The 24,057-nt window shown below is 38.9% G+C and overlaps 1 protein-coding gene across 9 annotated transcripts; it reads right to left on the reverse strand.

Annotated features, from left to right (window-relative positions):
- Positions 1-1,180: 1,180 nt before the first annotated feature.
- Positions 1,181-24,050, reverse strand: LOC127799494 (serine/threonine protein phosphatase 2A 59 kDa regulatory subunit B' eta isoform-like). Of its 9 annotated transcripts, none has more exons than XM_052333573.1 (4): positions 23,693-24,050; positions 23,479-23,575; positions 21,652-23,147; positions 1,181-2,071 (listed from the first exon to the last, which is right to left on the reverse strand). In XM_052333573.1, exons 3-4 carry the CDS (start codon positions 22,865-22,867, stop codon positions 1,716-1,718), a joined length of 1,572 nt encoding a protein of 523 aa, XP_052189533.1. In that variant the 5' UTR covers positions 22,868-23,147; positions 23,479-23,575; positions 23,693-24,050; the 3' UTR covers positions 1,181-1,715. The 9 variants fall into 9 exon arrangements, with proteins under 9 accessions (XP_052189533.1, XP_052189530.1, XP_052189529.1 ...); XM_052333570.1 differs by having other exon boundaries at positions 21,652-23,279; XM_052333569.1 differs by having other exon boundaries at positions 21,652-23,381.
- Positions 24,051-24,057: the final 7 nt, after the last annotated feature.

Below are 24,057 nucleotides of genomic sequence, written 5' to 3' on the forward strand. Positions count from 1 at the left end.
TCCCTGTAGGTTAAGGTGATTAGCTAGGAAAAACCATGTAGATTAGCTAGGCTTTCATTCTGATATGTTTCTTTCTTTTCTTTTCTTTTCTTTTCTTTTTTATAAATCTTAAATCTTCCTCCGTGTTAAGGTAATATTCAAAATAAGTTTCTGTCAGTGTTGGATTTGGCAAAGTGTATCCATACCTCTGCATGGTTTTGCCAAAAGTAAAGAATGATTAAGGTAGTGTTTGGCTATACAACATTTCAACGAGCAAGAAGAAAAGAGAAGAGAGTGACAGTCAACAACGATATGCCAAACACCCTTTTGAAGTATCAACGAAGCCATCTTTTGAGAGGGCAAAAGTATAAGATGCCAGGCAATTGAAAGATGGGAGGTAAAGGCTGGAACGAATCTCATTTAAGAGAGTAGCTTGACTACCTCTGATTTTGTACGTGGCAAAACAAGAGGAGCTGATATGTTACCAAAGTGAGTGTGAGGTGTGCCCGCAAAATAAGCCAAGCCACCAAAGTGACATTGAATTCTCGTATGCCCTTTAAGAAATCAAAAACAGAGGACGAAATGGTCCTTGGAGGTACAAGAATATCTAAAACAAATTATCACACACACTATTTGATTTGACCAGGGAATGGAAGACCCTTTCCACAACTTAAAACAAATGCTATTAAAGAGCAAATATGAAGACCCTTTCAATAACACCATCTTATATTCGGGACAACTGAAAAAATTGGAACGACTAATGATACCCACCACCAAGAGCATGGGGGCTCTGGCATTTAACTTCCGGCCGGCCCTTCTCAGACCCGTCTCCCTTGTCAAGCCACGCATGCCCTGGATGCTGCTACAACCGCCTGGGTCGAGGGGTGACAGCAGCCTAGTCAGCAGGGTGATCAATACTGACCAGTCTCAACTCCCTCGGGGCTAAACGAGTTTGCATTCCATGGCCATATATGCATATGTAAGTAGTAACACAAACAGAAATTTTATACAGAATTTTCACATAGCACAATGTGACTCACTAATACCCCTACACCCAGAAAGAAAACACATCAAACGGCTCATAATTGCAAGAATACTACTACCACGCATTGTGATGGCATTTCCTATGCAATTACTCTGTAAGGATCGTCAATATCAAGAACTATCAGAACAGAAGCTTCTTAATAAATAGGCAAAGGGAAACATGTCAAGCAGATGCAATAACGTTTCTTGGGTCGAGCAGAATCCGGTTATATATGGTTTATCTACAACACCAACTTGAAAGGCAATACAACATAAGATTACATAAAACTGAAGACAAAGTATACATTCATTAAACCAAATCCAAAATTATGTAAACAGATATCTGCATAAGGCAGCTCTTTCAATGTTACCCCTGTGAGCACTAAACAACAAAAACCCCGGTATCACTAGCCAAATTTTCTCCATATGGTTGGTTATGATGCACTGCAGAGCTATGAGATCCCATTTTCCTTGTTAGCCCAAGCCCATATATACAGACCTAGTGACAATGGACTAGAATGAGTACCAATTTGTACCTTGCACATTGGTCTCCACCATGCAACCTGCCAAATCCAAACTTAGAAGTACAAGAAGGTGAGCAAATAAGGAACGAGCATTGTGTTAGCATTCCACCTCCACAATTCCAATTCTTTCTTAGTATACCAATCAGAAACACCAAGAGACCCGGGATTACCACAGGAATTCTAACCACTCTAGCCTGATTGCTTGTGAGTGGTTATCCTGTTGGGGACAAGCACTGGTTCGTTACTCGAAGCTTTCATTGCAGCAATCTCCTCTAAGCGTTTCCATGTGGCTTCACGTTTCAGCTTAGTCTCTTCCTCTTGAGCTTCATCTTCCTGAAATTTGAGCAAGCACTCCTCAAAGAGCTCTGGATCAACATCAGAGAAGATCTTCCGGACATTTAGCGTCAAGCTCTGCACAGCCTGGTTCCAGTGGCTTCTTGCATTTCTCTCCAAGGAGGGGAAGATAATTGGAAGAATAACCTTGCGATTTTGCTTGATTAGGTTTTCAATGTGATCAGTGTTCCATAAGAACAACGCCCTCTCTGCTACCTACAAATACAGCAGATCATCAAACACAAATGTACTGAAAGGACATGTCAAACTTGATCTACTCAAATGTAGCACATATGTGCAGATCTGGTATCATCAATAGTTGCAGACTTAAATATTTCAGCAAAGCTCTTAATAAGTCAAAAATGAGAGAAAAACTGAGACATGGTTTTGGTTACACAATTGCTACAAATAGAGAACCCATTTGCTCAAGTCCTAAGTAATAACTAACCAGAGAAAAAAAAAAAAAAAGAACAGAAATGATATGGCCATGGATCAGATAGATGTAGGTCCAGAATTAAGTAGCCAACCCCACCTAGTACAATTAAGACCATTGAAGCCAGGGTTGTGATGCCGCAAATTGGGATGTGGGTCAAAAGCATAGTTACCTAATACGCCCCACCCCCACAAGCACCGCGTTCCAGTACATGCGCACTGGAACACACTGCATTTGCGTCTTGGAACACTTGGGGACGCATCCCAGTTCTCCAGTAATGAAGACCCGGGTCCCTGCTGCCATCTTCTTCCTCTCTCTCTACACCGATATTGTCTTCTTCCTTTCTCTCTGCAACAGCTCTTCCTTTCTCTCTACAACAGCTCATGGTTTTTGTCAAGAAGGGGAAGCAGAGATGAGGATCAAATCTGTATAAGTTCTGAAGAGAGGTTGCAGCAAGTTCCCCACCATTCGAGCTTCTCATCTCCAAATAGAGGTGACTCTGTGACGCCTCAAGTTGTAGTAGCTGGTGGGAGCTGCTGGTGGGTCTGCTCTGCAGAGAGGCACAGCCACCTCTCGTGAGTTGTGCTTCACTTTTTAACTTTTTGGCTGAAGTTTTTATTGGACTCCACATCCCATAATTCCCATTGTACTTTCTAGAAATACACACGGGAAACATCTCATTGCACATTAAGAAGTTTTTATTGGGCTGAAGTTTTAATCATTTGTATTAGTCCCTATTTCCTAATTTATATGGTCAAAAAATCTAAAATATTTTTTAAGAAATTTATATATTCATCGACGTTCCACTTTGGCGCACCAAAGAGCGTACCATGACCCCAAGTGGCGAACCAATGAAACCTACCCCCCACGTAGCACGTCTCGGGAAAAGTGGCGTACCAAATCCTCGTACTGCGTTCCACGTACCAAGCATTCCACGAACCAGGTAACTATGGTCAAAAGCAACCCAGATTACTCTGGGTCGCAAACTGGATCGCCAAAAATAGTGATCCAAACTTTCAACATGATTCCCGAAAGATTTTAGGCTTTTACCACGTTTTTTCATCAAATACTCTCTTTTTTGGTCAATACAAAAGCATTTTCACAGATTGGAGAGAGGAAAACCTGCCGGTGGTGGCCCGAAGTCCGCCAGGCATGCCTTGCTGTGGTGGCCTACTGTGTGAGCTCACACACCAATCTTGCAGTGTGTGGACCTTCCCTCCGTTGATCTTTTTTCACCAACGACATAGCCGGAGGTAGGTGAAACACCTCCAGTAACTATTCTGCAATATCTTGCAATATTGTTTGTTTTTCAATGATTTTTCATGGCTTTTCGCTGTCGGGTGTGAGTGCTGCTCTGGCTTTTATATTCTGTTCTTGCGTGGGTTTCTTTTGTTTTTCTTTTACTTTGCTATTCTTTTGTTTTTTTATGGTTGAATTAATATTAATGGTTATCGGATAGAAGAACTCAATAACCACAACACTAAAGTAGAAGACAAATATTACCATGATAATTTTGAAACATCAATAGAAGTATTAATTTTTATTAAAAACAACAAAGTATATAATTTGGTCAGTATAAATTTAATATCCACCTGAGTAAATGTTCAAAATGTACTACAACCCCAAATAGCATACCAACTAAGCCTACCCCCACACACCACCTATTGTATGTAAACGTTCAAAACGTACCACAACCCCAAATAGCATACCAACTAAGCCTACCCCCACGCAACACCTATTATACTATGCTATGCATCTTGTCTCCGCCCCTTACCACGACCCCTAGAGTACCACTATCCTGGCAGCTCCTATTAAGACTTGTGATTGTTGTTCTTGTAAAACAAACAGAAGTGCAGCCACTGCAGAGTCAGGGGTGCAGATGTAAACCACCGCATTCCAAGTGCCCAAGTACAAGAAGCTCCAACTGTTGGGTCCATGGAAGGTATGATGCATACCACCATGCCTCAACAAAAGAAGATATTTGTTTTTGTGTTTCAGAGCAATGACTAAAGTCACAGGATCAGAGTAAACCCGAGCTCAATTTGGTATTGGTCTATTCCTCTGCAGGGACTTCCAAAAAATGGATATGTCCATGCATCGTTGGGGCATCTGAAGATTTGGTCATTTGTGTATGTGATGAATGATGAGGGACATAAAAGCAAATACTTCAGAGAACGTTACTCTAGGCATTGAATTAGGAATTAGTATTGTTCATTTCCTAATTTTCTTTTGTTTCCTAATTTAGTTTGTTTTAGTTAGTAGATTCCATTAGAATGATAATTAAATTGGAATTATGAAATCATAATTAGTGTAGGAATTCATTTGGTAGTTGCCTATAAATAGTTTTTTAGGATGTAACTGAAAGTAGCATTGATTATTCATATTGATTTGAGATATTAATTTGGGCTTTTTTAGTTTATTCTTATGTTCTTGTTCTTGGTTCTACATCAATTTGGTACTATCTTCCAGTTGATCATTCTGCTTCAATTGGTATTATTGTGATCTCTAGGAGTAGCAAATAATAAATGAATTCCTACTCTAAGTCTCTAATTAAGATTCTATAATCCCAATCTCAGTAACACTCCAAGGGAATCTACTAACTAATGGAAACAAACTAATTTAGGAAACAAAAGAAAAATAGGAAATAAAATAAACAATACTAATTCTCAATGCTACTCTAAGAGTAATGTTCTCTAAAATATGTGCTTTTATGTCCCTCATCAGTATGATCTCTCATGCACTGCTCCAGGAACTAGGTGTCAAACATAGAAGTCCTTTATTGGTCTATAACCTAACCAAGGTAAATCCTACCTCCAGGTTCCTCCTCTCCTCTGTGTTCAGTCTTCCCTGAACAAAACAAACCTTCATACCCCTCTGTTCACAACCACCACCCATAATAAATAAAAACAAGAAAGGAGAAAACATAGTAGAAGAGAACTGTATCACAAGCTTATGTCACCAACAACACAAGAACAGAGGGAGATTGTGCAGTCCAGCACTGTCAGAACAACCATTCAATCTCAACACCACCAGCAACAGAGTCGCCACCCTCAAGTGACCATACCTCCAGGTCCAGCTGCTAGCCAGTTAACCACACACCACGACCTCCAACCTACACTCCTTACAGGAACTGTGTATTGCCCATTTGAAAAGGCCTCCCCAACTTCCTCACCAAAAATAACATTGATTCACATACTTGCAATCATGTTGCAAACTAGAAACAAAACCCTAAACTCTCACCAAACTTCAATTCAAAGTTCAAACAGGAAGTAGCACGAAAAGGAAAGAAGAAAGAGGAAAGAACAGTCGGGAACCTAAGAGGTCCTTTAGCCTACACTGAACTCACCCATTTTATTTATTGTTAGTAACTTTGTTTATAGCTGCATTTTAATTTCTTACACCTCAAAAAAAAAAAAAAGCACAGAAAAACACACTGCACCAACATTTATCCTACTTGTTGCATCTCAAGCAATTTATTTCACTGGGCAAAACTAATCCTAATTGTCATTGGCATTTGAATTGAGCCCCCTACTTTGCCTACTAGTATCCCAACATATTGCCAAATTACTAGATCTCCACCATTTCAGCAATAAAGGGACATGATTAAAAGTGGGCTTGATGGTGAGATAGTCGTCTCATCTCATGGCAGTTTCAGGTTTTTAGTTAATTGGAAAGATCCTCCAAATTTTGATGCTCACTAACGTGGACTTCTGGCTCTCAGATCCCGCACTCTTGAAATGTATTTGCAGTGCAACTAACTGGAACCAAATCCTTTTCAACCATGGGAAAACAATGGAGGATCCAAATCTAAATATTCTAAGAAAGTCTACTCTAGAAACAAATCTAAATATTTTAATAGTTTATTTCTTAATTTTAATTGTTTCTTTTTCTAAACTAGAGTTTGTTGACACGACATAAACATTCTTATTGTGTTTTAATGGAAGATTTGAATTGAATATTGAATTGATATGGAGATTTGTTCTCAAACAGAGAATCATTGTCAATAGTGTTTTAGGGCTTCAGATTCTCGTTAGCAGTGTTCGAAAATTCGGCCTAGGCGTTGGGCGGCCATTGGCCGCAACGATTTAGGGCTGGTCGGCACCCCTAGGCGCCGGCCTAACTCTCGAGCCACAGCGGCCGCCTGGGTCGCGCGCGGCCTGGGTCGCCTAGAGCGTGCGCGTCCCTGGGTCGACCTTATTTCCCCCTTCCCTTTCTCTCTGGTCGTTCATCGGGGATCCTCTCTCTCTCTCTCTCTCTCGCCTTCGATCTCCTCTTGGTCGTTCGCCGCCGCCATCGATCTCTTCTCTTGGTCCTGCTCTCTCATCGCCGCCGACCTCACATGTTGGTCGTTCTCTATCGTCGCTGCCAATCTCATCTGTTGGCTGTCATCTCTCGTCGCCAATCTCGTCTTCCTCTGGTTTGTATCCATCTTCCTCCGCCACCAGTTATTTAGTTAAAAACATTGAAGAAGCTGCAGCAGCAAGCTTGCGTTACTGCTTGCTGCAGCAAGTAGCACCAACTTGTTGCTTGCTGCAACAGGGAGAATATTAAGAAAAAAATAAAAAAATTAAAAAAAAAAATAATTTTTTAGGCACCGCCTAGTCCCCGCCTAGGCGGCGCCTGGGTGGCCTAGGCGCTAGTCTGCCGCCCAACTAGCGCCTAGCGCCTTTTGGAACACTGCTCGTTAGTGTTCTAGGACTTCAGATTCATGTTCAGCCTTGTCCTACATCAGAGTTGTTCTTCGTGGGTAGGAACATTCCATATACTCGGTGGCATTACCATCAGGGACAATATTTTAAGGCAAATGCAATTTTGAACAGAATCTTTAGAATTGGAGAGCTGGGCAGTAAAAAAGACACGCCTACCAAAACTCAAGCTCAGTTTCATAAATAGCAAGTAAGTGTAGAGAGGGTGAAGATATTGAACAACTGGATGGCATTCCTGCCAAGAAGGGGAAAGCAAGGTTGTTCTAGAATACGTACCAAGCTTGCCATCTTACTTCCCATCTATGCTTTAAAATCCGAAATCATAGCTACATCGAATCATGATGATGTATCCAGCATGAACATGATAAACACAAATAACATCGACTGGCAATTGTCCCATCAATCTGTCCAGTCATGCTTATTTATATATAAAACAAGTCTTTGAAAAATTCAAGAATGCTTGCTTAAATTCCGAGAGGTCTTAGAGAATATATACAAGTTCTAGCCTAATCTCTATAAAGTAGGAAAGGATTTGAGCCATCTACTCCTAAAATTTAGGAAACATTAAACAACAATAACAACATATCCAGCCTTTATCCCACTATTCGGGGTCGGCTACATTAATTCTAGACTTCAATGTATTTCTGTCTTTTGTCATATCTTCATTTAGGTCCATACACTTCATATCAAACTTTAAGGCTCTTGGTCTCCTTCCCACATGACCAAACTATCTTAGTCTAGTCTCTCTCATCTTCTTCTCGATTGACACTACTCTTCTCTTATTACGAATAGCCTTATTTCTAATTTTATCTTGTTAGACAGAAATAAGGCTCCAAGTGGAAGAATAAGTCTAAATTAAAGAGGAGTGTGAAAGCTGTGCAAAGAAGATTAAATCAGATTATCTTAAGTTATTTAGATTAAGTTGTAACTTGTATATATTTTCAAAGCTATCTCAATATCAAATCAAGCAAGCAATCCCGAATTTTCTAAGACTTGTTTCATGGTATCAAAGCTACTAGTTTGATCAGAAGCAGCAGTGATTTTTCTTTCAGTTTCGATCATGGCCGAAACTAACCCAAATCCAACCCTAACTGAAGCCTCAGCCACCAGTTCTCCTAGAACATTTCCCCCACTTCTGTCTTCATCAAATTTCTCTGCAACACCTATTGATAACTACCCTCTACAAATTACTCAGCACAAGCTAAATAGGAGCAACTTTAGAGAGTGGTCTCAATTGGTAATGCTAGTGATCAAGGGCAAGGGCAAATCCGGTTATCTAACCGGATCTATCCTCACTCCACCATCCATGGCAGCCACCTATGGTCTTTGGGAGGCAGAAAATTCCACTATCATGGCTTGGTTGATCAACTCTATGGAGCCTAAAATTGAGAGGACATACCTATTCTACAAAACAGCAAAAGAGATTTGAGAATCAGTCCAAGAGATGTACTCGGACTTAGAAAATTCCTATCAATGCTTTGAAATCCGATCTACCATTGGGACAACCAAACAAGGTATGAGCAGTGTTACTGAATATTGTAATGCTTTGGTGGAATTGTGGCATGAAATGGATATATTTTATACCATCAGTTGGGAATCTCCAATAGATAGCAACAAATACAATAAGATGATAGAAAAATATCGAATTTTTGACTTCCTACATGTCCTTAATCACGATTTGGATGAAGTTCGAGGGAGAATCTTGGGTACAAAGCCCCTACCATCTCTTAAGGAAGTATTTACAGAAGTAAGAAGGGAGGAAAGCAGGCGTAAAGTGATGCTTCAACATCAAACCGACCCTTGTTTGCCACACCAAAACTCGGCTCTTGCCTCTATCAAACAGGGAGATTTTTTTTCCAAGACTCAAGGTAAAGAAAAAATATGGTGTGACCATTGCAAGAAACCCTATCACACTAAGGAAACCTGATAGAAAATCCATGGCAAACCAGCAAATTGGAAGCCACGATCCAAGAAAGAGAGCCCCAGATCTGCATATAATGCAAAAGTTTCAGCAGAAACTAAACCTAGTTTGAACCTATCTGAAGATCAGATACAAGCCTTATTATATAGGCTTCTTAATCAAGGTACAACCCAATCCAGCACTATTAATCCACAGTCCACTGCATCAGTAGCCTTGCAAGGTAATTCCCAGCTCTACTCCTTAGCTTCTAAAAGGTTTTCTAATAACATATGGGTAGTTGATACTGGTGCATCAGATCATATGACAAATTCTACATGCTCTATGACTGATTATACCCATGTAACTCCTCCCTCAATATATCTATGGCTGATGGAACCACCTCACCTGCTGTGGGAATGGGAACAGTATGTACATCTAACCTAAGGCTGAATTTTGTACTACATGTTCCTGGTTTGCAACATAACTTACTCTCAGTTAGTCGAATCACCAAAGATACGGATTGCAATGTAATTTTCTACCCTTCCTATTGTGTGTTTCAGGACCAAGCCTCGAGGAGGATGATTGGCAATGCTAAGGTGATGGACAGCCTTTATTGTCTTGCAGAAGATTTCCCTATTTCTTCAAATAAAGTTGTCTTAAGCATGACTACCAATGCAAAGGTCTCGTTATGGCATAAACGCTTAGGGAACCCTAGCTTCCCTTATCTCAAATCTTTGTATCCCAATATTTTTAGCAATAAGGAGCAGATTTTTTCATGTGAACAATGCACTCTTGCTAAACAACCTAGATCACATCATCTTATTCAATTGTATAAGCCTTCTAATCCTTTCCATTTGATTCATAGTGATATTTAGGGACCAACTAAATGTCCTAATATCACTGGTTCTAGGTAGTTTATTACCTTCATTGATGATCATTCTAGAGCTTGTTGAGTGTATTTAATGAGGGAAAAATCAGAAGCTAGTAACATATTCAAAAGATTTCATAAGTTTATTATGAATATGTTCCAAACCTCTATTAAAATCCTTCGAACCGATAATGGCCGAGAGTATTTCTCCAATGATTTCACAAACTACTTGGCCGAGCATGGTATCTTTCACCAAAGCTCTTGTCCATATACACCCCAACAAAATGGGATAACTGAAAGAAAAAATCAACATCTCCTAGAGGTGGCAAGAGCTATGATGTTTACCACTAATATCCCTCACTCCTATTGGGGAGAAGCAGTTCTCACAACCGCTTATTTAACCAATCGTCTACCTTCCAAAACTTTGCAATTTCAAACCCCCCTTAGCATTCTTTGCACTCTATATCCGAATACCTAACATTTTTTCCATTGATCCTAAAGTCTTTGGGTGCATTATGTATGTTCACAACAATGCTCTATCTCGAACCAAATTGGACCCTAAAGCTCACAAATGCATCTTTGTCGGGTATTCACCCTCTCAAAAAGGATACATGTGCTATTGTCCTATAAATCACAGATTTTTTGTGTCTACTAATGTTACCTTCTATGAGGATATTCCCTTTTATCCCATCACAGGTACAAAACCAGTCCCTACTAATCCTCTTCCTCTGTTTTTCCCATTAATTCTATCCTACCAGTGTGTTCTCAAGGGGGAGCATCCTCAGCACCTTGTGATAACACACTGGCAGAACCAGTTGTTTCCCTTATTGAGCCTGCCCCTGCTGATTCCTCCTCTATTTCGCATACCTCTGAATCTCTTCATCATTCTGGGCATGAGAAAACAAGTTCTAACCTTAAATTTGGTCCTCATAAGCCTCCCTCAGCAACTGATAACCCTTTGTTTACTTACTCTAGAAGACCTAAAGGCCGGCCAGAACCAAAGCAAAACCAGCCATTACTTTTAAATGTTGGTCCATCAGAAGAAAATATGGTTAATGATGAGGGGACTGCCATACTCAAAAATAATATTAACAACAATACTAGAGAGGAAGATGGTTTGGATTGGGCTGTTCCTATAGCTTTGAAAAAATGGGTAAGGTCTTGTGTCAAATATCCTATATCAAACCATTTAACATATGCCAAATTATCTCCATAGTTCAGGGGATTTGTGGCCAAGATTGACAGCACTGAAGTTCCTAAAAATATTCAAAATGCTGAGTGGTCCTAAGTGGAGAGTGGCATTGATGGAAGAAATGGCTGCCCTAGTAGGAAACAAGACTTGGGAGATTGTTCCACTGCCTCATAACAAGAAGACGGTTGGATGCAGGTGGGTATTTACAATAAAACATAATGCAGATGGGAGCATTGAAAGATACAAGGCTAGATTGGTTGCCCAAGGCTTCACTCAAACCTATGGGATTTATTATGATGAGACACCCACTGAAAATAGAAAAAGGGTGATTTTGATTGTTTATGTTGATGATATTATTGTGACAGGGGATGATTTGCAGGAAATTGATAACCTAAAGAAGCAATTGAAAGCTAAGTTTGAAGTAAAAGACCTAGGAACCATTAGATATTTCCTAGGAATGGAAGTTGTCCGAAGCAAAGAAGGCCTATTCATCTCACAACGAAAATATACCCTGGGTTTGCTAAAAGATACAGGAATGATGGCTTGCAGACCAACTGGAACTCCCTTGGAAAAGGGAAGGAAAATTGAAGAAAATTGTGATGATGCTCTGGTGGAAAAAGAGAGGTATCAAAGGTTAGTAGAGAGATTGATTTATTTGTCTCTAACAAGGCCAAATATAGCCTATTCAGTAAATGTAATCAGTCAATACATGCATTCTCCCACTCAAAGACACATGAGGGATGTTCAACATGTTCTAAGATACCTAAAGGGGACACCGGGAAAGGGATTGATGTTTAAGAAAATCGAAAATAGGGGAATTAAAGGCTATGTGGATGCTGATTGGGCTGGTACTAGAGAAGATAGCCGGTCAACCTTAGGGTATTGTACCAAGGTTTGGGGAAATGTAGTTACATGGAGAAGCAAGAAGCAATCTGTTGTAGCTTGTAGTAGTGCTGAAGCTGAGTTCCGTGCAATTGCTCATGGGATATGTGAGGTGATTTGGTTGGAAAGGCTAATGGAAGAGTTGGGGATGCCTTTGTCTCAACAAACAAAGGTATTTAGTGATAGCAAATCAGCTATCAGTATTGTTAAAAATCCAATACAACATGATCGAATGAAGCATGTGAGAATAGACCAAAGTTTTATAAAGCGAGAAATTGAAGAAGGAGAGAGAAATTTGTCATATATACCTTCTATAGATCAAGTAGCTGATGTTCTAACAAAAACAGTTGCAAGACCATGTTTTGAGTCCCTAATTAGCAAGTTAGGAATGACTTACATCTATTCACCAGTTTGAGGGAGAGAGTTGGACGGAAATAAGGCTCCAAGTGGAAGAAGAAGTCTAAATTAAAGAGGAGTGTGAAAGCTATGCAAAGAAGATTAAATCATATTATCTTAAGTTATTTAAATTATGTTTTAGTTATTGTAAATTTGTATTTTATATCTGTTTTTATCTCCTAAACTTTAGGAGATAGTTGTTCCTAGTTTTTAGGAGTAGATTACTAAAATCCTTTCCTACTTTATAGGAAAGAGATTAAGTTGTAACTTGTATATATTTTCAAAGCCATCTCAATATCAAATCAAGCAAGCAATCCCGAATTTTCTAAGACTTGTTTCATATCTTTTCTCGTATGGCCGCACATCTATCTTAACATCCTTATCTCCGCCACGCTCGTCTTTTGCTCATGCTGGTATCTGACTGCCCAATATTCTGAACCATACAACAAAACTGGTCTTATAGCTATCTTATAGAAGTTTTCTTTCAATCCCAACCTAACTCTTGTGTCGCCATCATCATTGAATAATTTTGTGAAATACTCCTTCCATCTCTCCTTAATCGCTCCATCATTCACTAATACATTTTGGTTTTCATCTTTTATGCATTTCACTTGATTTAGATCCCTTGTTTTTCTTTCTCTTACTTTAGCTAATTTATATGTATCCATTTCTCCATCTTTTGTATCAAGTCGTTTATACAGATTCTCATATGCTTTTGACCTTACTTCACTAACAGCTCTTTTTGTTGCCTTTTTTGCTTCTTTATAATTTTTTAAATTTTCTTCATTGTTGCACTGATATACAGCCTTATAGCAAGTTTTCTTATTTTTAATTTTCAATTGTACCTCTTCATTCCACCACCAAGACTCCTTAAGGTTAGGGGCTCTACCATTTGTCTCTCCAATAACTACATTTGTCGTGTTTCTTAGGGCATTAACCATTTCTCTCCACATTTGGTTTGTCTGTCCTTCTCCATTCCATTCTCTTCTACCCCTTAATTTTTCTTTGAAGATTAGTTATTTCTCCCCTTTTAAATCCCACCACCTAATTCTAGAATTTGTTTTTTGTGATTTTTTCTCTTCTAATTTCTTACTTGGACGTCAAGTACTAAAAGCCTATGTTGAGTAGTCAAACACTCTCTCGATATCACCTTACAATCCCTACAACATAACCGATCCTCTTATCTCATGAGGAAGTAATCTATTTGGGTACTTAATGTGACATTTTTATATGTGATTAAGTGTTTGTCCCGTTTTTTGAACCTAGTATTGGTTATGATGAGCTCATATGCCATAGCAAAATCTAGAATAGACTTACCCTCATTATTAATTTCCCCAAATCCATACCCTCCATGTACCTCTCTATAGCCGTTTCCGTCTCTACCCACGTGACCATTTAGGTCACCTCCTATAATCACTTTCTCTCCTCTTGGTATCATTTGTATGAGTCCCTCTAGATCCTCCCAGAATTTTGCTTTTATCTCCTCACCTAATCCCACTTGTGGTGCATATGTACTAAAGATATTCATAGTCATTTTTCCTAAACTAACCTTCACCATAATAATCCTATCCCCTATTCTCTTTACATCCACTACCTCATCTACTAAGCTTTTATCCATAATAATCCCCACTCTATTTTTCGCTCAATCATTTCCTGTGTACCATATTTTATATCTAATTTCTGATAAAATTTTTGCTTTTTTCCCTACCCATCTCGTCTCTTAAAGACAAATAATATTAATCTTTCTCCTAATCATCACATCTACCACTTCCATAGCTTTGTTTGTTAATGTTTCTATGTTCCATGACCCAATCCTTAATCTATGATTTTGGTTTTGGCCTTGACTTTAAATTTGATTTTATTTTTTATTTTAATTTTAGTTTTGATTTTGATTTTGGACTAACTTCTTTACCAACATTCGTCCAAGCAAATGCGGGGACCCTTACTCACTTGTCACTATATCCAGGTGCCGATACAGCGGCTCTAGCTCACTTGACACTGCACGCGAGTAGTGTAGTGCGTCACTATGAAGGGTTACGCCCCAATAGTTTTTCATAATTTGTCTAGAGTTCATGTTTTAGATCTGACTAAATTTTACGTTAGCTGTCAGCTACCTAACACAACCCTCCTCCTTTATCCGGGCTTGGGACCAACAGTGGATAATCTTGATATCTACCGAGTCTTGTAAAGCTTCTCCACTCCTTTTCAATTTAGACTTCTTCTTCTTCTTTTTTTGAATTCTCATCCAAAACTCTCCCTCAAGCTAGCAAATAGATGGAAGTCATTCCCAGCTTGTTAATTGGGAACTCAAAGACTAGTTTTGTAACTACTTTTGTTTGGACATCAGCCACTTGATCGCTAGAAGGTATATAGGACAAATTTATCCTTCCTTCTTCAATCTCCTTTTTTATAAAGCTTCTATCAATTCTTACATGCTTCATTCGGTCAAGTTGCACTAGATTTTTAACAATGCTGATAGCAAATTTGCTATCACTAAATACCTTTATTTGTTGAGATAGAATTATCCCCAAGTCCTCCATTAGTCTTTCTAGCCAAATCACCTCACATATCCCATGAGCAATAGCCCTGAACTCAGCTTCGGCACTACTGCGAGCCACAACTAATTGCTTCTTGCTCCTCCATGTAACCACATTCCCAAATACCTTGGTACAATACCTTGAAGTGGATCGGTTGTCCTCTCTAGATCCAACCCAATCTGCATCCACATAACCTTCAATTCCCCTGTGTTTAGTTTTCTTGAACATCAAACCCTTCCCAAGTGTCCCTTTTAAATATCTTAGAACATGTTGAATAGCTTTTATGTGTTTTTCAGCAGGTGAATGCATATATTGGCTGATCACACTCACTAAATAGGCAATATCTAGCCTAGTTAGGGACAAATAAATTAATCTTCCAACTAACGTTTGATACCTCTCTTTGTCCACCGGAGCATCATCATCATTCTCTTCAAATTTCCACTCTTTCTCTAAAGGAGTTCCAACTAGTTTGTAGGTAGTCATTCTTGTATCATTTAGCAAATCCAAGGTATACTGAGATGAATAGGCCTTCTTTGTTTCGGGCTACCTCCATGCCTAGGAAATACTTCATGGTTCATAGGTCTTTTACTTCAAACTCAGCATTCAATTGCTTCTTTAGATTATCAATTTCTTGCAAATCATCCCGTCATAATAATATCATCAACATAAACAATCAATATAGCCATTTTTCCATTTTCATTGTGCTTAATGAACAAGATATGATCGAATTGGCCTTGTTTGTATCCTAGTCGGTTAAGTGTCATGCTAAATTTATGGAACCAAGCCCTCGGTGACTATTTTAGTCCATAGAAGGACTTCTTAAGTTTGCACACTCTTCCACTATCAACGTCTTGCTCAAAACCAGGGGGAACCCTCATATAGATCTCCTCATCCAAATCATCATTAAGGAAAGCATTCTTAATGTCAAATTAGAAGAGGGGCCAATAAAAATTTACAGCAAGAGATAATAATACCCGAATGGAGTTTAGCTTAGCAATCGAGGCAAATGTCTCTTCATAGTCGATGCCGTAGGTTTGAGTAAAGTCTTGTGCAACCAACCTAGCCTTGTATCGTTCAATACTTCCATCAGCCTTGTGTTTTATTGTAAATACCCACTTACAGCCAATCAATTTCTTGTTTGGTGGCAATGGAACCATCTCCCAAGTCTTGTTTCCCACTAAGGCAGCCATCTCTTCCATCACAGCCATTCTCCACTTAGGATCATTCATAGCAGTTTGAATATTCTTAGGGATGTCAGTCCTGTCAATCTTAGCCACAAAACTCTTGAACTGTGAAGACAATTTTGCATATGTTAGATGATTAGACATTGGATATTTAACACATGATCTTACCCATTTCCTCAATGCTATAGAAACAACCCAATCCAAACCATCTTCTTCTTTAGCATTCCTGTCAACATCAAGTGTGGTTATCCCCTTGTCATTATTGGTGTCTTCCTCTAAAGGACCAGCCTCAGAAAATGATGGTTGGTCTTGCTCTGGTTCTGGCCGACCTTTAGGTCTTCTTGAGCAGAAGAATAAAGGGTTAGGGTTATTAGTTGTTGTAGGCGGGGGCTGATGTGGGGCTAGATCAGAATCTGAGGTATGAGAAATTACAGGCTCAATAGGGTTAGAAGCCAGTTCTACCAATGTGTGATCATGAGACACTGAGCATTCTCCCCCTTGAGAACACACTGGTAGAAAAGGATCAATGGAAAACAAGGGAAGAGAAGGATCATTCGAGACTGCTTGAGGTGTGGTAATGGAATAAAATGGACGATTCTCATAGAATGTCACATCAATGGAAACAAAAAATCTGTGATTAGAAGAACAATAGCACTTGTATCCCTTTTGAGAGCGAGAATATCCCACCAAGATGCATTTTTAAGCCTTAGGGTCCAATTTGGTTCGAGATAGGGCATTGTTGTGAACATACACAATGCATCCAAAGACCTTTCAGGCAATAGAAAGAAAGGTAGAAATGTTAGGATACATAGTGCTGAGGATGCAAAGGGGTGTTTTGAATTGTAGGGTTTTGGAAGGGAGATGATTGATTAAGTAGGCAGCAATGAGGACAGCTTCTCCCCAGTAGGAGTGAACATTTGTGGTAAACATCATAGCTCTAGCCACTTCTAGAAGATGACGATTTTTTTTTTTCAATCACGCCATTTTGTTGAGGTGTATATGGACAAGAGCTTTGGTGAAAGATACCATGCTCGGCCAAGTAGTTTGTGAAATCATTTGAAAAATACTCTCGGCCATTATCGGTTCGAAGGATTTTTATAGAAGTTTGAAACATATTCTCAATAAGCTTATGAAATATTTTGAATATGTTACAAGCTTTTAATTTTTCCTTCATTAAATACACCCAACAAACCCAAGAATGATCATCTATAAATGTAATAAACCATCTCACACCAGTGATATTAGGGTGTTTAGAGGGTCTCCAAATATCACTATGAATTAAATGGAAGGGTTTATACAATTGAATAGGATGATGTGATCTAGGTTGTTTAGCAAGAGTCCATTGTTCACATGTAAGAACCTACTCTTTATTGCTGAAAAAATCAGGATACAAAAATTTAAGTTAAGGTAGGCTAGGGTGTCCTAAACGTTTATGCCATAACAAGACTTTGGCATTGGCGCTTACACTTAGGACAGCTTTATTTGAAAAGGAATAAAGAAGATCTACTGCAAAACAATAAAGATCATCCATCACTTTAGCATTGTCAATCATCTTCCCCAAGACTTGATCCTAAAAAACACAATAAGAATGATAGAAAATTACATTGCAATTCATATCCTTAGTGATTCAGCTAACTGATAGCAAATTATGTTTCAAACCAAGAACATGCAGCACAGAATTGAGCTTCAGTTTTGTCATACATATTGTTCCCATACCCAAAACAGGTGAAGTGGTTCCATCAGCCATAAATATATTGAGAGATGAGTCATATAGGGTATAATCAGTCATAGACCTTGCTGAATTTGTCATATAGTCTGATGCACCGTGTCAATCACCCATATATTCTTAGAAAAATGCTTATAAACCAATGAATAGTGTTGGAGATTACCTTGCAATGCTAGAGAGGCAGTGGAGTGAGGATTATTAGTGCTTGGTTGGGCTGTAACTTGATTTAGGAGCCTGTACAAGGCTTGAATTTGGTCTTCGGATAAATTCAAACTTGGTTTATTTTCTATTGGAGCCTCAGCATTGTAAGCTGATATGGGATTATCTCTCCTTGGCCATGGCTTCCAATTTGCTAGTTTGCCATGGATCTTCTAGCAATCTTCCTTAGTATGTTTGGGCCTCTTGTAATGGTCACACCACAATTTTTCCTTCACTTGATTCCTTGTAAAAAATTCCCCTTGTTTAATAGACGCAACGGCTGAATTCTGGTGGGGCAAAACTGGGTCTGATGGGTGTTGAAGCATTACCTTTCGCCTGCTCTCTTCTCTTCTAACTTCAGAAAAAACTTCCTTGAGAGATGGTAGGGGCTTTGTGCCCTTTATCCTTCCCCCAACTTCATCCAAATCAAGGTTAAGGCCATGTAGGAAGTCAAAGATTCTATCATCTTATTGTATTGGGTACTATTGGCCGAAGATTCCCAACTAAGTATATAAAGCATATCCATCTCATGCCATAATTCCACCAAAGTATTAAAGTATTCAATCAAACTATTCATACCTTGTTTGGTTGTTCTAATAGCCGATCGAATTTCAAAACATTGAGAGAAATCCTCCAAATCTGAATACATCTCTTGGACTGATTCCTAAACTTCCTTGGTTGTTTTGTAGAATAGGTATGTTCTCCCTATTTTCAGCTCCATAGAATTTATCAACCAAGCCATGATAGTGGAATTTTCTGCCTCCCAAATACCATACTTGGCTGCCGTAGATGGTGGGGTAGGAATCGATCCAATTAGATAACCAGATTTTCCCTTTCCTTTGATCACTAACATCACCGATTGAGAACATTCCCTAAAATTACTCTCATTTAGTTTATGTTGAGTAATTTGTAGAGGATGATTATCAATAGATGTTGTAGTGAGATTAGATGGCGCCAGAGGTGGGATAGAAATACTCGGAGAAGAAGTGGCAGACGCCTCGGTTAGGGTTGGGTTTGGATTGGTTTCGACCATGGATAAAACTGGAGTGAGTCCCTGTCATTTTATGATCAAACAGTGCTTTGATACCATGAAACAAGTCTTTGGAAAATTCAAGAATGCTTGCTTAAATTAATTCCAAGATGTTTTAGAGAATATATACAAGTTCCAGCCTAATCTCTTTCTTATAAAGTAGGAGAGGATTTGAACCATCTACTCCTAAAATTTAGGAAACACTATGTCCTAAAAATTAGGATATAAAAACAGATACAAGATATAATATTTACAGATATTTACAACAATTATCTACTACTAAAACATCCTAGGATAATCTTGATATCTACCGAGTCTCGTAAAGCTTCTCCACAACTTTTCAATTTAGACTTCTTCTTCTTTTTCTGAATTCTCGTCCAACAATCTATATATAGACAGAAAGGCAATCTAGATTTCTTATAAATAATGCTCATGGGGCGATGTCCATCTGTAAGCAGACTTTATTCATGATCCTACTATGAGAGCAATCAAATGTGACCAAGTACCAGCATGATATATAGCTTCTGCAAAGAGTCAACAAATAAGGAAATCAAGATTGCCTGATGCCTTACATCACACACCCTGTAAGCACCACACTAAATATAAAGGAACCATCCAAGGATTTCTAGCCTTGTTTAAGCAGTAAGCCCCTCCCAAAAATAAAATTATGGGAAGATTGATGATAGCACAGCAATACTATGAATTCCAAATACTGAAAAAGTAAGCACCATAAATCCCTACCAACTTTAAAATGGAGTAATAACTGGCCCACTGTTTCTCGGCTTTTCTGACACATAACACCAATTAGGAAATGACAAAACTATCTTTTCCTAGTTATGGATATCCAAATGAAGCCCAAGGCAGACGTCAAGACAATAATAATAACTAATAAAGAACAACACTACTGGGCCCATCTTCCCAAATCCTATTCCAAAGAAAGCAGTTTTTAACACCTCTCAGGTAATAGAGAGGTGGAAAGACAACATAAAAGTCTGTCAGTACCTTTCTTACATCTCATCCTCCGCAAAAATAACAGGAATCCAATTTTCATAGCTACAACAATGATATAGTTGCTCAATAAACTAATAAAACACATAACTTTAGAAATTCATAAAAATTCACACCAAAAAATAAAAAGATGCCTCAAATCTATCCCTTAAACTGAAAAGCCCAAAAAGTGGTAAAGAAATCAATTTTGATCAACCTTTATACTATAAAGGACAAGAAGACACAAATGGATTTTCCTTCTACCCATGAATCATGGAAACTCCAAACTAGAGTCGTATCTATATCAAACACATATACTCATTGGGAAACTTAAAAATATGTGTCAACTGACCAGTTCAGCACATGGTGTGCCCATTAATAACGACTGATCAGGCGTATCAAACTACCCATTAATAACGACTGATATCAAACTACCCATTAATAATGACTGATATCAAACTAAGTGTCCCATACCTCATGGTGTGTCTGATAATGAAGACATAGTTGAAGTTGGGCTTAGTTGTAGGTAGTTTTCTCCTTGCTCCTTTCTCTTTCAGTTTTCTTTGTATAAGATTTTTCCCCTTTTGGCCCTTTAGTTTTTACATATGATTCCACATCTATTAATTCAAACTATATATATTTTTCTTTTAAGTTTTGATCCCAAATTAGATTCACCTAATTCTTGCATCTTCAGAGAATACTCAGACATCTACAACTTTCTCTGCTCATGGAATCTTTGTGGAAAACTGTTTTGAGTTAAAATTCAGACTAATTTTAATTCAACAAAGTGGGGCTTAAAAGAGATGTAGTCAACATCATTTAGAGTCAATGGGAACCTCCTGCAACCACCTGCTCCTCATCTGAGAAACTCATAGAGCTAGACACCAACTAATATGGAGTCAACCCCAAATTGTTAAAGGCATCTGCTCAAAGTTGGGGGGGGGGTTTTATTTCCTTAAACAAATATCAGCTAGTTCAATTATGTCAAGACCAAATGAGGTACAGTGGTCTCCCTCAGCTACCAAGCTGCATAAGGAGTGAAGACATAATTTGCAATTTGAACCTCCATTAATCAAATCAAAATTTCTCAAGCACAACCCACAGGTCTTCCATCAGGTCCTTGCTCTTTGAGCTACATTAGTAAATCCAAAACTACTTTGGAGTAACTCTAAACTTGTTTAAATAATTTGGAAGAGAGTATTGAGGGTTGAGTGTTTCTTTAAAAGAGAATGAGGAATCTCTTAGAGAAATGTATCAGTTTCTTGAACTCAAAACCTGTTTTAAGAGGAGTTTCTTATCAAGTTTTTGTAGAGTCTATAGCTTACCTCAAAATAAGTTGGTGTTAACCAAGTAATGTATAAATTACCCTAATTAAAATAAGCTTTTATCACCAAACACTTTAACAGCTTATTAGCAAATAAAGTCTTAGAGCTTATAAAGTCTATAAAAATCTTATGACCTCTTATGATTTAGGCTAAGCCATGCGGGCTCTAAATTGAAAAGGGAAAGGCAGATATAACCTTTGCACCTAACTCAATTTGATAGTAACTGAAGAGTCGCACTTCCATAAGGCTATACAGGGGGTAGAAGGATGAACATTAAAAGTTGCATTCTTTACTTGGTTTGAAGTCAAAATAACAGAATGTAGGCACCAATATCAGGTTGCAGATAAACAGTGCCATAAGTAATCCACACTATTAAATGGCTATGTGTAAAAGAATAGTAAGAGAACAGTAACGAATTAGTAAATTACCTACCTGAAAGTGTGAACTGCTCAAGCAGCGAGCAATTTGGCGGAACAAGGGTACCATACAGCGTTGGAACTCTGGCGGCTGAGTCGCTTCTAAAACCTCCTCCAGCTCCCCTAAGAACATGACCTCCTTTGAACTATTTGTGATTGGCCAATACTTTAGCAAGCCCCTTATCACAGTATCAGCAAGCTTGCAGTCTTTCTCCACAAATTGTGTGATGCAGTAAGATAGCTGCTGATGGTACATTGGTATGCATTTTGGTTTGTGAAGTGGTATCAGTGCCCGAACAAGAAAGAGTTTGTGCTCTTCCTTCAGTGGCAATGCAAACCCATTAATTATACTGCCCAATATTTCTAATAGTTCAGCTATACCATTATGCTTCTCAGTTTCAAAAATAAAGCGGTAAAATATGTTGTTGATTGCTTTTCTAATGAATGGGCGGTGCACCATAAACTTTCCATAAATGCGGTGCAGAACAGTTTTCAAGTATTCCCTTTCTCGAGGATCCTCAGAATCAAAGAGATCTAACAACCTTAGGACAAAAGAATGATCAATGTAGCGCTTAGCCAACTTTGCATCCATCTCTGGTGATGCCACAAACCTAAGAAGGAACTCATACACAATTTGCAAGTGAGGCCATGCTGGGTCCATCATCGGCTCCTCCTCTTCCAAATCAAACGCTTCTAGAACTTTGTTCTCACGAGGTTGAGGAGTGAGCGTCCTGAACAAGTTTACTGAAACCATCTTTACAATTTCATTCATAGAAGCTTCTGAAAACTTTCCATTTGCAGAAGAAACATAATCAACCAGCTCAACCAAAGTTTGCCGCTTGATGTCCTTTTCCTTCAAATTCTTTGTAGGGTCAGTGAAGTCAAACACAACACAGCATAAGTTCAGCTTTTTGATGAACAGATTCTGCTTCTCAGGGTTTGCAACATCTCTAAAACTAGGCAATGCCTCATACGAAGAAACTGTTGAATTACCATTCAACCTTGAGTTTAAGCCTTGGGGGGTCGCATTTGCGTGATTAGTTACTGAATTTGTATAGGCAACGCCTGGAAGAGATGATGCATTCAAGGTCCCATATCGGTTACCTGCTGGATCTCTGCTTCGTGAACTGGAAGAAGCATTTGAAAATGAGCTAGAGTTTCTTCCATCACGGTTTTCTGATGACCTAGATGGCTTCCGTGGGAACTTATTAAGTATCTGTTTGATCATAACTTCAATGACAACTGGCAAGGCTTTCCACAACAAGTGGCAAATTTCCTGCAGCAACTAAGGAATCCAATACCAAACGCGATATTCTCAGAGCGGACAACGCATCATTACTGATGGAATCAGATAAAGTACATCAGGCCAATCCTATAGTCAACAGCATCCAATGAGAAGCCAATCTACCGTGCTGGCTTTTTATGATCCCGTGGTGAAGAAGAAGAAGGATGCATGCTCAACGGGTTTGAAGCTAGTCCCAGTCTCAGTGGACAAATCCTCTTCTCATCTGAAGAAAAGGAACCAAACCCAGTTCATTCGAACAAACTTCGTCAACACTGAAATGCTTAACAACAAGGCGGCGAACAAAATTCGAACTTTCCAATGATCGGCCGAACAAAAACCCTAGTTTCTCCTCCCCCTTTACCAAGGAAAGAACAGTTTTCATTTTAAGACAACCAGCTCTCACTATCTAACTTAAACAGTGACCAGATGTATACATCAAGCGGAAATCACATAATGCCTACAACTCTCGAGCAATGTTAAAATTGGACCCGACGATCTCTAACTTCCAAATTTGCCCTAAAATATAAATGGAAAAGGGAAAGATTTATACTCACTTCTCTCCAGTATTGACAGCAACTCCGCTAGATCAACAAACAACGAGATCTGCGCATGATCTACAATACCTAGAAAGCATTCTTCACCGCCTCTCGCCTACAAGAACAATCAAATCCAGAAAATCAGAAATATATAAGGTAAACAACACCATACTATCATTCACAAAACACACCAACACATGCACACAGACATGGACAAGTAGAGAGAGAGAACTGATTGGAGCTCTTAGGTCTTCAGACGAAGGTCTCGATGGCGAAGAAAGGGGGAGGAAAAAGCAAGCACGGAAAGAGGAGCTTTGGGTGTAAGGTCGGGTCGGTGATTGAAATCTGAAAAGTAAGCAACTGACAAGGGAGAGAGATGGATAGAGAGAGAAAGAGAAACAAAAAAAAAAAAAAAGGGGTGGGGGTTAAAGAAAAAAAGCAATAGCTTCCGGCTTTTGCTGATGCCTCTGGTGTTGGTGTGCTCCTCCTGTTTGGCTCCCTAGAAATTTCCCCACTGAAATTTTCTTCCCCATTTTCTTCCTTTTTCTTTCTTTTCAGCCTCAAAACGATGCAACGCTGCAGCTACGCAACGCCACT

Source organism: Diospyros lotus, chromosome 4 (genome assembly GCF_014633365.1).
Source record: "Diospyros lotus cultivar Yz01 chromosome 4, ASM1463336v1, whole genome shotgun sequence".
In the NCBI taxonomy this organism is placed as follows: domain Eukaryota; kingdom Viridiplantae; phylum Streptophyta; class Magnoliopsida; order Ericales; family Ebenaceae; genus Diospyros; species Diospyros lotus.